The sequence below is a fragment of the Mobula birostris genome, chromosome 16 (assembly GCF_030028105.1).
Source record: "Mobula birostris isolate sMobBir1 chromosome 16, sMobBir1.hap1, whole genome shotgun sequence".
NCBI lineage: Eukaryota > Metazoa > Chordata > Chondrichthyes > Myliobatiformes > Myliobatidae > Mobula > Mobula birostris.
The window spans coordinates 80,322,280-80,335,041 of record NC_092385.1 but is presented as its reverse complement, the minus strand read 5'-3'; the positions used below and the strand labels follow the sequence as shown (position 1 = coordinate 80,335,041).

The 12,762-nt window shown below is 43.3% G+C and overlaps 1 protein-coding gene across 1 annotated transcript in view; it reads left to right on the top strand.

The window, feature by feature from the left end:
- The window catches only part of cenpp (centromere protein P), a 279,625-nt gene that overhangs the window by 3,077 nt on the left and 263,786 nt on the right, over positions 1–12,762 (top strand). The window contains exons 3-4 of the mRNA XM_072280996.1: positions 2,643–2,806; positions 5,052–5,137. Of these exons, the coding sequence (XP_072137097.1) occupies positions 2,643–2,806; positions 5,052–5,137 (250 nt within the window). The remainder of the gene's footprint in view (positions 1–2,642; positions 2,807–5,051; positions 5,138–12,762) is intronic.

Here is a 12,762-nt window from a genome sequence, read left to right as displayed (position 1 = left end):
AAACTGCAAACTCTAGAACTGTAGGGCTCCTGTGCTTGTTTCTTACCCTTTGTTTTCCTTTGACTTCCAATCTCCCCTGTTGGTGTATTTATACTGTTTCTTCTGTTCTTCCCCCCACCGCCATCCTCAAAAGTCAGATTTCAACATATCTCAGCTTCAATGTCCTAACCCCACCTCAATGAATTCCAAGCCTAGTGTGATACTCAGCATTTCTGATCTCACCTGTTTATTTCAGCAGGAATCTTTACCCCAGCTGTGGATCCTTTTTTCAGTCTTCAGAAAAAAAAACATGGGCTCCTCTCTTGACATCATATCCTCTAATGACCTGTTCATCATTTGACTGCTGGTATGACTTTACAACCTCAGCTTAACCATTCCACTTACAAATTTAAAGCATTTTGCTCACAAGAACCAGTAATCAATCTTGCTCACAGTGGTGTTGCTTGGACATCTCATGCCTCACTTTAGAGTCTAACCTTTTTTATGCCATGGGCCCATACCATTAACTAAGGGGACAATGGACCCCAGGTGGGGACCCCTTGCTTTTGACCAAGAGCCTAGTACAGATAGTCAGGTCTCTCAGTCAGTGATCTAATTTGCTTTGGAGATCTTACTTCCATAATCTCATCCATTTTTGCTTCCCAACGTTCACAAGTGATGGTTGATAGTTTCTTTTTTTTCCTAGTTCCAGCTGTCTTAATTTCACTATGGTCTTCAATCCCTCAAAATCCCCATCATACACGACTTCCCTTCTCACTGTGCTTTCCTGTGCATCTGCAGGAGATACGACATCTGTCCTTTAGCTTCTTTCTTTCCCAGCTTTCAGGAACCAAAGAACTTTTTCCGGGTGAGGCAGCTTTTCACTTCTACTTTTTTTTCAGTTTAGTGTGTCACTTTTTCTGCTTTGGTAAACTGAGCACAGATGCTCTTGATAACAGCTTGCAGTCTGTTCAGTCCACAAAAGTGAACTTCAATTTAGAGTTGGTTGGCTCCTTAACTTCTCATCATTCTCTCACTCAGACATTCATTGTTGGCCTTTTACATTTTTAAACAATAGAATACTGCAGTACAGGAACAACTCTGCCCTACAATGTCTGTATTGACCATGGTACTGCCAAATGTAAACTCAAAGGAATAGCATCTGATATTCCAACTTGGCCCTTGGGACTTAGTACTGAATTCAACAGTTTCAGATAACCAGGTTTTCCTATCTGTATCTGAACTGTTTCATTCTCATGAAAGGTTATGAAGTGGTAATATTAAATGTATTTTTCTACCTTCCAGATGCCATGTCTGTATTCCACAGTTCCAGTATAATTTTTCCTGGTCTTCTGTTCTGTTTCATTTCCTTCTTGCTTCTCTTCCGGGAAGATCAGCTTGAATAAACATGTCTTTCTTAGTCAGTATAGCCAACAGTTACGTCACTCATCCATATTCGGTCTCTGTGGTATGAATTTGTTCTCTTTATGCCTCTTCTTTACAACTTGAAGCATATTTCCACTCTGTGTCCCTCTATTGGTGCTGCCTGACGTGCTCAGTATTTCCAGCATTTTCTGCTTTTATTTCCGACGAACTGCAGAATAATTTCTTAGTTTGAATCCAAAGTGCTGTACCTTAAAAAGATAAATTGTTACTTATTTCATTAATTAAACTTAACATTTTATAAATTTGCAATGAAAATGGATAATTTTGTAAATATAATTTAGAGAGGTTCTCCATTAGTCGAGGTCAGCCATGGATGTTGTGTTGCAGCTGTCTACATGATACGTGAGCCAGGGTAATATGATATGGAGAGCAAGTTGTAGCTCATGTAGCAGGCACACCCCCCCGCGCCCCCCCTGCCCCCCCACCACACAGCTGGTGAATCCAGAGGAATGGCAGAGACCCGTGCAGTTTGGCACCGGTGGTGTTGCAGGAGTTGCCAGTCAACATTGAATTCAATGTAAGACTGTTTTAGGGACTCCAGCTCTGGATTTTTCCTCGGGATTTACTCCCAAAACCTTCACTGTGAGTGGGGACAGCTGCAAGGCAGCAGGAGTTTGAGAGCAGAGCTTTCCTTCTCCTAAGTGAGCTGCCAACCACAGCTAACGAGCCCTATCTGCCAGAATATATTTAAGGCTTATTATTTAAAATATTAAAAAATTATATCAATATATTAAAAATGTAATGGCAATATTCCAGTTGTATAGATAAGAGACCGTCCCCGCACATCTTCCCTGCACTCTCTTCTTCCTTCTGCACTCTTCCCTGTCACTCCTTGTATGTCCTCTCCTTATCTACTGTGCACATATCACCTGAGCCTTCCTACCACACCACCCTCTGTAATACAACATTCCCACTCTATTTTTAATAGTGTCACTTGCACTTCAGTGACACAGCTGATTTTCTAATGAACCTAACGTCTTCAGACGGTAGTAAATATTAGTTAATGGTTATTGTTTAATTTATTTACATTAATTAGTTCTCCTCACTGTCATTATTGGATTTCAGCTTGTGTCCCATATGACTTCAAGGTTCTTGACCAGTAACAGCCATTATAGCGTGATGCTTACTTGTTGTTTAATTGAATGTTGGTGCGATGGTTTCACAAACTGGTTGATGTGTTGGCATTGTGAGACTTTTTCAAAATTTTTTATATTTAGGTATCTGCAAAAAGAAAAAATCAGTGTGCAGAATCCTGAATCATGGAAATGCTCAACAACTGATCTGGAAGCACAGGTTGAACAGGCTAAATCTCAGGCTGCATTACTAATCCAGTTAACTGGCATTGAGTTTAGACAACACACTATGAAAATAGTCGGTGAAGGTAAGTTTATGAATGTTCCATTTTTCGTAAGTACATTCCAGTCAGTGATTTACTCCATATGTATAAGAAGAATTATAAGGTTGAACTGAGGAAGTAAATAAAGCTTTGCATAGAGAGATACGGGGCATAGGTTGGCCAGGATAGGAAAATTTTTCTCGCCTAGATTAACATACAACTCTTGAAAACTGATTGACAGAGATGTCAGAGATGAAAACTATAAACAATGCTGTCACCAGAGAACAAACAATTGCTAATAGTGCTGGATGTGGCAAGAGTGGGTAAGAATTCCATGCTGAATAGGTCAATATGGGATGTTTCCGGAAATCAGGACCATAGGTAGCTAGACTTGTAGCTGCAACTGGAGGTTTCAAATGGTTTTTCTTCTTCCTAATTACGAAGCATGTAAGTAGATGGTTAGAAAAAGTTGAAAAACTAACAATTAGATATTAAGTATCAAATTTAATCAAATATTTGCAGCAGTATAGGACTGTGATCATTTTGAGGGTTTAACTTCACACCGAAGTTCATGATCTTGACAATTACATTGCCTAATCAGTTTTAGGCTCCAATTATTTATCCTGATTGTTTAAAAAAGATGTAGACAATAAGTGGCAAAAATTTTCATTGAGTGATATAACATGGAAGCACACTGTCCATACTAACGATCAAGCACTACTTTTTATACCAATTCTACCCTAAACCATTTTATTCTTCCCACATTCCCAGGAAACCCCCTAAATTCTACCACTCATCCACATATAAAGGTCAAGTTACCGTAGTCGATTATCCTACTAGCTTGCATATTTTTGGGAGGTATGAGGAATACGGAGCATCTGGAAGAAACGTGTGGTTGGTGGGAGAATGTGCTAACTTCACACAGACAGTAGCTAAGGTCAGAACTGAATCCATGTTGCTGGAGCTGTGAGCCAGTAGTTTTCCCATTTACACCAGTGCTGAATGCTGAGAATCTTGGAAAATTTATGTAACAATGTGGCATCCTGCTTTGTTACTGTGTGGTGCGTGGCCAAGTGGTCAGGGCGTTGGACCAGCGACCTGAAGGCCGTGGGTTTGAGCCTCGGCTGAGGCAGCGTGTGTATCTGTGAGCAAGGCACTTAACCACACAATGCTTCAGTCTACCCAGCTGAGAATGGGTACCGGCACAAATGCCGGGGGTTAACCTCGCAATAGACTGGTGTCCTATCTGTTGGGGGGCGGGGGGGCGGAGTCTCGTACTCTCAGTCGCTTCACGCCACAGAAACCGGCGTAAGCACCGGCCTGATGGGTCACAAGGCTCGTGACAGACTTTAATCTTTAATCTGCTTTGTTATCAAGGGTAGCTTATTACACTTATCCTTTCACCTCTGGAACTTGTCTTTAAGGCTAGCAAACAAATAAGATGAAGAACTTCTATCCGCAGAACTGTTCCACGTGAAATGCGTTTGATGGTTCTAAGTCAGTTCCTTGTGGGTGGAGGAATACAGAAGAAAAATGTTCAATAATATATCTCAAGGTAGTATATGATAACATTCATGTACTTCAATAATAAATTTACTGTGAGCTTTGAACAATGAAGTTCAGGTTTAATTGTCCAGCAGCCATGCAGTGGAATCCAGCCAGAGGAAACATCATTCCTCTGGGGCTGAGGTGCCACACACAGAACCAACACTCACATAGCACATAGCATACATATAATTATTTCAGCAGAAAAACATACTGTTACAAAAAACCTATGTTAAAAAATATAGTCCAGAGTGCCATGGCTTGTAGATTTATGGTGCATGGATGTTGTCCTGGCACAACATTTCTGCAAGAACAAGCCACAGTAGTTCCTCACTTTGCAGAAGTGTAGCCACAGATGAATGCAGTCCAGCTTGTCTTTCTGGCAGTAAACACTGGAGAGGCCAGCCCCCAACCCAGTATGGAATCCAGCAGTACACAGCCAGCTCTGGCGTCTTCTTCACCGAAGGCTGCCACAAGCAACCCTAAGGCACGAGGGCCTTGTCCATGCAACAGCCTAGGTCAGATCAGCACTAAAGCTGTTATCTTATCAGGGTACAGATGCAATTGGAAGTGGAAATATCTCACTGGTACTTCAGAAAGTTGAATTAGAATAACTTAAAGAATGCTTGACTTTGCGTCGAATCAAATTTAGAATGCATTGACATTATCAAAAGCTAAATTTCCTCCAAAATTGTATTAACTGCCATATAGGAATGCCTATTCACTGTACTGCATTAATTTACAGGCAACAACCAAACAAAGCAGTACAGATTGTCAGGCTACAGCCATTCACTGCATTTTGAGCTTGAATTTGAATTAATGGATATTCAGGTATGTAAGTTTTTTAATTATGTGTCATAATATTAATTTTCATTTGCTAAGAATATAATACTTTCTAAAGAAAACAATAACATTTCATTTTGACATTCAAATGATTTTCAGATTTGGGCTTTCATTCTTATCTAGTTAGACATAGTCACCTGCAACATCTCCCCTACGTCCAGACATTATGTCCAGAATCCTCAAACCATTTAAATGTAGCTCCTTTTGATTTCTTGTTCATTTCCATTTCAAGGTCAAGTTCAGTTCATTGTCATTCAAGTGTACCAATGTATACCACCAAACAAAACAACATTCCTCTGGACCAAGTCGTACAACACAGTATATATAACTCACACACATTACACATACAGTAATGTTACCCTGAGTAAATTAATAAATAATAAGGTGCATTTATGACAAAACTTTAAAAGTAAACAGTATAATGCTATTGGTTCTTCATGCATGATAAGACCTGGGTGGTGGCAGGGAGTTCAGTAGTTCAGTAGCTGATCAGGACACTGTCGATAGTGCTCCTGTAAAAATTTCCTTCTATCATGTGACTTCATTCGAAAATATACTGTAACATTTGGTTCTGAATGTACAATACTTAACTCTTTCTTAGCACAACTTCCCACAATACTCCACTGTCTATTTATAATGCTTAACCCTTCCTTTCTGTAACTTTCCGAGATGTGTGTTCTCAAGTCTGGGTCTCCAATGCATCCTCATTTTAAACGCAACATTGATAAATTTGTGTTATCTGGGCCATAAAATCAAGTCTTCCTTTCCCAAGCTGTTCCACTATGCCACACACATCAAAGTTGCTGGTGAACGCAGCAGGCCAGGCAGCATCTCTAGGAAGAGGTACAGTCGACGTTTCAGGCCAAGACCCTTTGTCAGGACTAACTGAAGGAAGAGTTAGTAAGAGATTTGAGAGGGGGAGGGGGAGATCCAAAATGATAGGAGAAGACAGGAGGGGGAGGGATAGAGCCAAGAGCTGGACAGGTGATTGGCAAAGGGGATATGAGAGGATCATGGGACAGGAGGTCCGGGGAGAAAGACAAGGGGGGGGAACCCAGAGGATGGGCAAGGGGTATAGTCAGAGGGACAGAGGGAGAAAAAGGAGAGTGAGAGAAAGAATGTGTGTATAAAAATAAATAACGGATGGGGTACGAGGGGGCGGTGGGGCATTAGCGGAAGTTAGAGAAGTCGATGTTAATGCCATCAGGTTGGAGGCTACCCAGACGGAATATAAGGTGTTGTTCCTCCAACCTGAGTGTGGCTTCATCTTTACAGTAGAGGAGGCCGTGGATAGACATATCGGAATGGGAATGGGATGTGGAATTAAAATGTGCGGCCACTGGGAGATCCTGCTTTCTCTGGCAGACAGAGCAGGGTGTTCAGCAAAACGATCTCCCAGTCTGCATCAGGTCTCGCCAATATATAGAAGGCCACATCAGGAGCACCGGACGCAGTATATCACCCCAGCTGACTCACAGGTGAAGTGTTGCCTCACCTGGAAGGACTGTCTGGGGCCCTGAATGGTGGTAGGGGAGGAAGTGTAAGGGCATGTGTAGCACTTGTTCCGCTTACAAGGATAAGTTCCAGGAGGGAGATCAGTGGGGAGGGGTGGGGGGGACGAATGGACAAGGGAGTCGCGTAGGGAGCGATCCCTGTGGAAAGCAGGGTGGGGGGGGAGGGAAAGATGTGCTTAGTGGTGGGATCCCGTTGGAGGTGGCGGAAGTTACGGAGAATAATATGTTGGACCCGGAGGCTGGTGGGGTGGTAGGTGAGGACCAGGAGAACCCTATTCCTAGTGGGGTGGCGGGAGGATGGAGTGAGAGCAGATGTGCGTGAAATGGGAGAGATGCCTTTGAGAGCAGAGTTGATAGTGGAGGAAGGGAAGCCCCTTACTTTAAAAAAGGAGGACATCTCCCTCGTCCTGGAATGAAAAGCCTCATCCTGAGAGCAGATGGGGCGGAGACGGAGGAATTGCGAGAAGGGGATGGCATTTTTGCAAGAGACAGGGTGAGAAGAGGAATAGTCCAGATAGCTGTGAGAGTCAGTAGGCTTATAGTAGACATCAGTGGATAAGCTGTCTCCAGAGACAGAGACAGAAAGATCTAGAAAGGGGAGGGAGGTGTCAGAAATGGACCAGGTAAACTTGAAGGCAGGGTGAAAGTTGGAGGCAAAGTTAATAAAGTCAACGAGCTCAGCATGCGTGCAGGGTGCAGCGCCAATGCAGTCGTCGATGTAGCGAAGGAAAAGTGGGGGACAGATACCAGGATAGGTATGGAACATAGATTGTTCCACAAAGCCAACAAAAAAGCAGGCATAGCTAGGACCCATACAGGTGCCCATAGCTACACCTTTAGTTTGGAGGAAGTGGGAGGAGCCAAAGGAGAAATTATTAAGAGTAAGGACTAATTCTTCTAGACGGAGCAGAGTGGTGGTAGAGGGAACTGATTAGGTCTGGAATCCAAAAAGAAGCGTAGAGCTTTGAGACCTTCCTGATGGGGGATGGAAGTATATAGGGACTGCACATCCATGGTGAAAATAAAGCGGAGGGGGCCAGGGAACTTAAAATCATCGAAAAGTTTAAGAGCGTGAGAAGTGTCACGAACGTTGGTAGGAAGGGATTGAACAAGGGGGGATAAAACCGTGTCGAGGTATGCAGAAACGAGTTTGGTGGGGCAGGAGCAAGCTGAGACAATAGGTCAGCCAGGACAGGCAGGTATCTGGATCTTGGGTAGGAGGTAGAAACGGGAAGTGCGAGGTGTGGGAACTATAAGGTTGGTTTTGGGCAGGAGGTAGAAACGGAAAGTGTGGGAACTACAAGTTGGTTTTGGGTAGGAGGTAGAAACGGGAAGTGAGAGATGTGGGAACTACAAGGTTGGTTTTGGGTAGGAGGTAGAAACGGGAGGTGCGGGGCGTGGGAACTACAAGGTTGGTTTTGGGTAGGAGGTAGAAACGGGAGGTGCGGGGTGTGGGAACTACAAGGTTGGTTTTGGGTAGGAGGTAGAAACGGGAGGTGCGGTGTGTGGGAACTATAAGGTTGGTTTTGGGTAGGAGGTAGAAACGGGAGGTGCGGGGCGTGGGAACTACAAGGTTGGTTTTGGGTAGGAGGTAGAAACGGGAGGTGCGGTGTGTGGGAACTATAAGGTTGGTTTTGGGTAGGAGGTAGAAACGGGAGGTGCGGTGTGTGGGAACTATAAGGTTGGTTTTGGGTAGGAGGTAGAAACGGGAGGTGCGGGGTGTGGGAACTATAAGGTTGGTTTTGGGTAGGAGGTCAGAAACGGGAGGTGCGGGGTGTGGGAACTATAAGGTTGGTTTTGGGTAGGAGGTAGAAACGGGAGGTGCGGGGTGTGGGAACTATAAGGTTGGTTTTGGGTAGGAGGTAGAAACGGGAGGTGCGGGGCGTGGGAACTACAAGGTTGGTTTTGGGTAGGAGGTAGAAACGGGAGGTGCGGGGCGTGGGAACTATAAGGTTGGTTTTGGGTAGGAGGTAGAAACGGGAAGTGCGGGGTGTGGGAACTATAAGGTTGGTTTTGGGTAGGAGGTAGAAACGGGAGGTGCGGGGTGTGGGAACTACAAGGTTGGTTTTGGGTAGGAGGTAGAAACGGGAGGTGCGGGGCGTGGGAACTATAAGGTTGGTTTTGGGTAGGAGGTAGAAACGGGAGGTGCGGGGTGTGGGAACTATAAGGTTGGTTTTGGGTAGGAGGTAGAAACGGGAGGTGCGGGGCGTGGGAACTATAAGGTTGGTTTTGGGTAGGAGGTAGAAACGGGAGATGCGGGGCGTGGGAACTATGCCACCTCAGTTTTCTTTTTCTTGTAATGATGTCTTTTCAAACCTGCTTTGAATGTTTTACTCATCTGCCCATAGTCTTGTGCATCTTGGCATTCAAAGCTTCTGTGCTAATAGACTTTGAAGCAACTTAAGATTCACGCTCTGTTAAAATAGTTTTATCAAAGCAAGTTGGTATTCTTATTTATTTCTCTTCTCATTAACTTACGCCTTTTGTTCCTACCTGCATACTTTGAAGTATGTTAATTATATAATTGAAGTTTACTAATAAAAGATATGGGACAGTGGGTGATTGTGATTATGTTTACTTTTATAAGATTATTAATTGGTGAAAAATCACTATTTGGTATTTTCTTAAATAAGGGTAACCTCATTTTGTCATGCAAGTGTTTTAATTGGCTTTGGGCTTTCATTCTTATCTCAAAATTGTAAAAGGGAATTTATTTTCATTTAGTACGTAGAAAATTCATAGCAAATTATGACCAGGTCTGTTTTGCTGATGGCTGTTACGGAATTTGGGATGTTGAATGGTACAGCGGACCTAATGCCATGTGACCAATTTCTTGCTCGACTTTTAATAAAGTCATACAGCACAGAAACAGCCCTTATGGCTCATGTAATCCATTTTTGTATAGAACAAAGCATTTGGTGGAAGAATCAGAATTCACTTATTTACTTTATCTATGTATTAATTATAGAAAATATTTGTGCTGATTTTTAGAGATACAGCACAGAGTAGGCCCTTCTGGCCCTTCAAGCCGTGCCACTCCAGCAACCATAAACCACCCCAGTTTAAGCCTAACTTGATCATGGGGCAATTTACAGTGACCAATTAACATCTTTGGACTGTGGGAGGAAACCAGAGCCACCAGGGGAAACCCACATATTCTTCAGCAGGGGGGGTGAAGAGAAACTCTTCACAGATAATGCCAGAATTGAACTTTGAACTCCGATGCCCTGAGCTGTACTAGCGTCTTGCTGACCGCTATCCTACTGTCATGCCCATTTCTCCCATTTGTGGTGGCCATATAAGTTCAGAAGTGAAAAGGAATCTAAGGTTACAGGGGACAGCATGTTGAGGGACATAAAATGTTTTCTGTAGCTGTGGGTGTGAGTTCAAAATAAAGTTTCCTGCCTATTGGCAGGGTTAGGGACATCTGGTAGACGTAGGAGACCTCAGAGAAAGATATAGTTGTTGTGGTCCATGTGGAAACTTATGACATCGATAGGACTAAATAAAGTAGTATGAGCAGGTAGAGTCCTATATACAGTACATAGCAAGCCTACTTATTTTTGTGATTGATTTATCAGTGGATGCTAGTGGAGTCCCAGTCTTTCAGCTTTTCATAGTTCATGTCGAGCCCCAAAATGAAAAGGGCAAAGTGTCATATATCTATCTTTGCTTATGATACAGTGCAATATCGGAGAGTGAGCTGAAAGGAGGACAGAGAATCTGTGAGAGACACAAGGACAAGTGGAATGTAGTGTAGGAATTGTACTTTGATTTTTTTTTAAGCAGTGGGAAATTAGCAAATTGCCTTGGTTTCCTGGTTCATAAGGCATAAAACAAGAAATTGGAAAGACAAATGGCATGTTGGCCTTTACTGCAAAGGAGCTGGTGTGCAAAAGTAAAGGAATCTTGCTGAAATTGTACAAAGCTTTAGTGAGACCTCGTGAAGTAGTTGTAGAAAAGAACAGCACAGAAACAGGCACTTCAGCCCGTCCAGTTCTCAACGACCTGTTCTGGGACCATAGCCCTCCATACCCCTGCCATCTTTGTACCTGTCCGAACTTTACTTAAGCATTGAAATCAAGCTTGCATGCACCACTTGTGGTAGCAGCTCACTCCACACTCTGTTGACTCTTTGAGTGAAGAGGTTTCCCCTCATGTTCCCTTAAGCTTGTCACCGTTCACCTGTACCCTATGACCTCTGGTTGTAATCCCACCCAACCTCAGTGGAAAAAGCTGCTTGCATTTACCCCATCTATACCCGACAACAACCTTGCAAATTTTCTTTGTACTCTTTCAACTTTATTTGCATCTCTCCTGTAGGTAGGTTACCAAAACTGCACACATAGTCCAAATTAAACCTCACCAACATCTGATACAACTTCAACATAACATTGCATCTCTACTCAGTACGTTGATTGATGAAGGCCAATGGGGCAAAAGCTTTCTTACAACCCTATCTACCATTTTCAACGAATTATAGACCTGTATTCCCAGATCCCTTTGTTCTATTACACTCATCAGTGTCTTATCCTTCTCTGTGTAAGACCTCCCCTGGTTGGGCCTACCGAAGTGCAAAACCTCACACTTGTCTTAATTAAATTCCAGCTGGCATTTTTTAGCCCATTTTTTCAGCTGATGCAGATCCATCTGCAAGCCATGATAGCCTTCCTCACTGTCCACTACACCCCAATCATGCTGGCATCTGCAAATTTTATCATCCGGTTTACAACATTATCATCCAGATTGTCGATGTAGATGACAAACAACAATGGACTCAGTATCGATCCCTGTGACACTCCACTAGTCACAGGCTTCCAGTCAAGGAGGCAACCATCTGCTACCATTCTCTGGCTTCTCCCACAATCCAGTTTACTACCTCATCTTGAATGCCGAGCAACTGAACCTTCTTGACCAACCTCCCATGCAGGACCTTGTCAAATCTCTTGCTTAAATCCACGTAGACAGCCTTCATTCACTTTCCTAATAACTTCCTTGAAAAACTCTAAGATTGGTTAGAAATGACCTATCACACATGAAGCCATGCTGACTATCCCTAATCAGTCCGTGTCTTTTGAGATGATTGAACCCAATGTTTGAAAGTTGATTTAGGTGCTAGGCCAGATTGAAAAGGTCAGGGTGATGTGGCCCAAGGCAAGGGACTGGCCAGTTCAGATTGCTACCCCATGACTCGGCTCTGTGCTGAACTATGATACTGTTTGCAGACTTCAATTCAGAAAACTGTTTTCTTACATGCTGCTATTGTTTGCATGATGTGTATTTTTTTCCCTGCACATTGGGTGTTTGACTGTCTTTTCTATATGGGTTCTTTTGTTTTGTGGCTGCCTGTCAGGAGATGAATCTCAAGGTTGTATAATGTATACATCCTTTGATAATAAATGTACTTTGAACTATCCAAATACTTGTATCCCTGGTTCCGCAGGATACCTTCCAATAACTTTCTCGCTACTGATATCAGGCATAGAAAATTTAGCACATAACAGGTCCTTTGGCCCACAATGTTGTGCCGACCATGTAACCTACTCTAGAAGCTGTTTAGAATTTCCCTACCGCATAGTCCTCTAGTTTTCTAAGCTCCATGTAACTATCTAAGAGTCTCTTAAAAGACCCTATTGCATCTGCCTCTTACCACCTTTGCTGGCAGTTCATTCCACGCACCCACCACTCTCTGTGGAATCACTTACATCTGACATCCCCCTTGTACCTACTTCCAAACACTGTAAAACTGTGCCCCCTCATGTTAGCCATTTCAATCCTGGGAAAAAGCTTCTGACTATCCACATAATCAATGCCTGTCATCATCTTATATGCCTCTATCAGGTCACCTCTCATCCTCCGTCGCTCCAAGGAGAAAAGGCCAAGTTCACTCAACCTATTCTCATAAGGCATGCTCTCCAATCCAGGCAACATCCTTGTAAATCTCCTCTGCACTCTCTCGAAAGTACCTACATCTTTCCTGTAATGAAGTGACCAGAACTGAACACAGTACTTCAAGCAGGGTCTAACTAAGGTCTTGTATAGTTGTAACATTACCTCACGGCTCCTGAACTCAATCCCATGGTTGATGAAGACCAACAC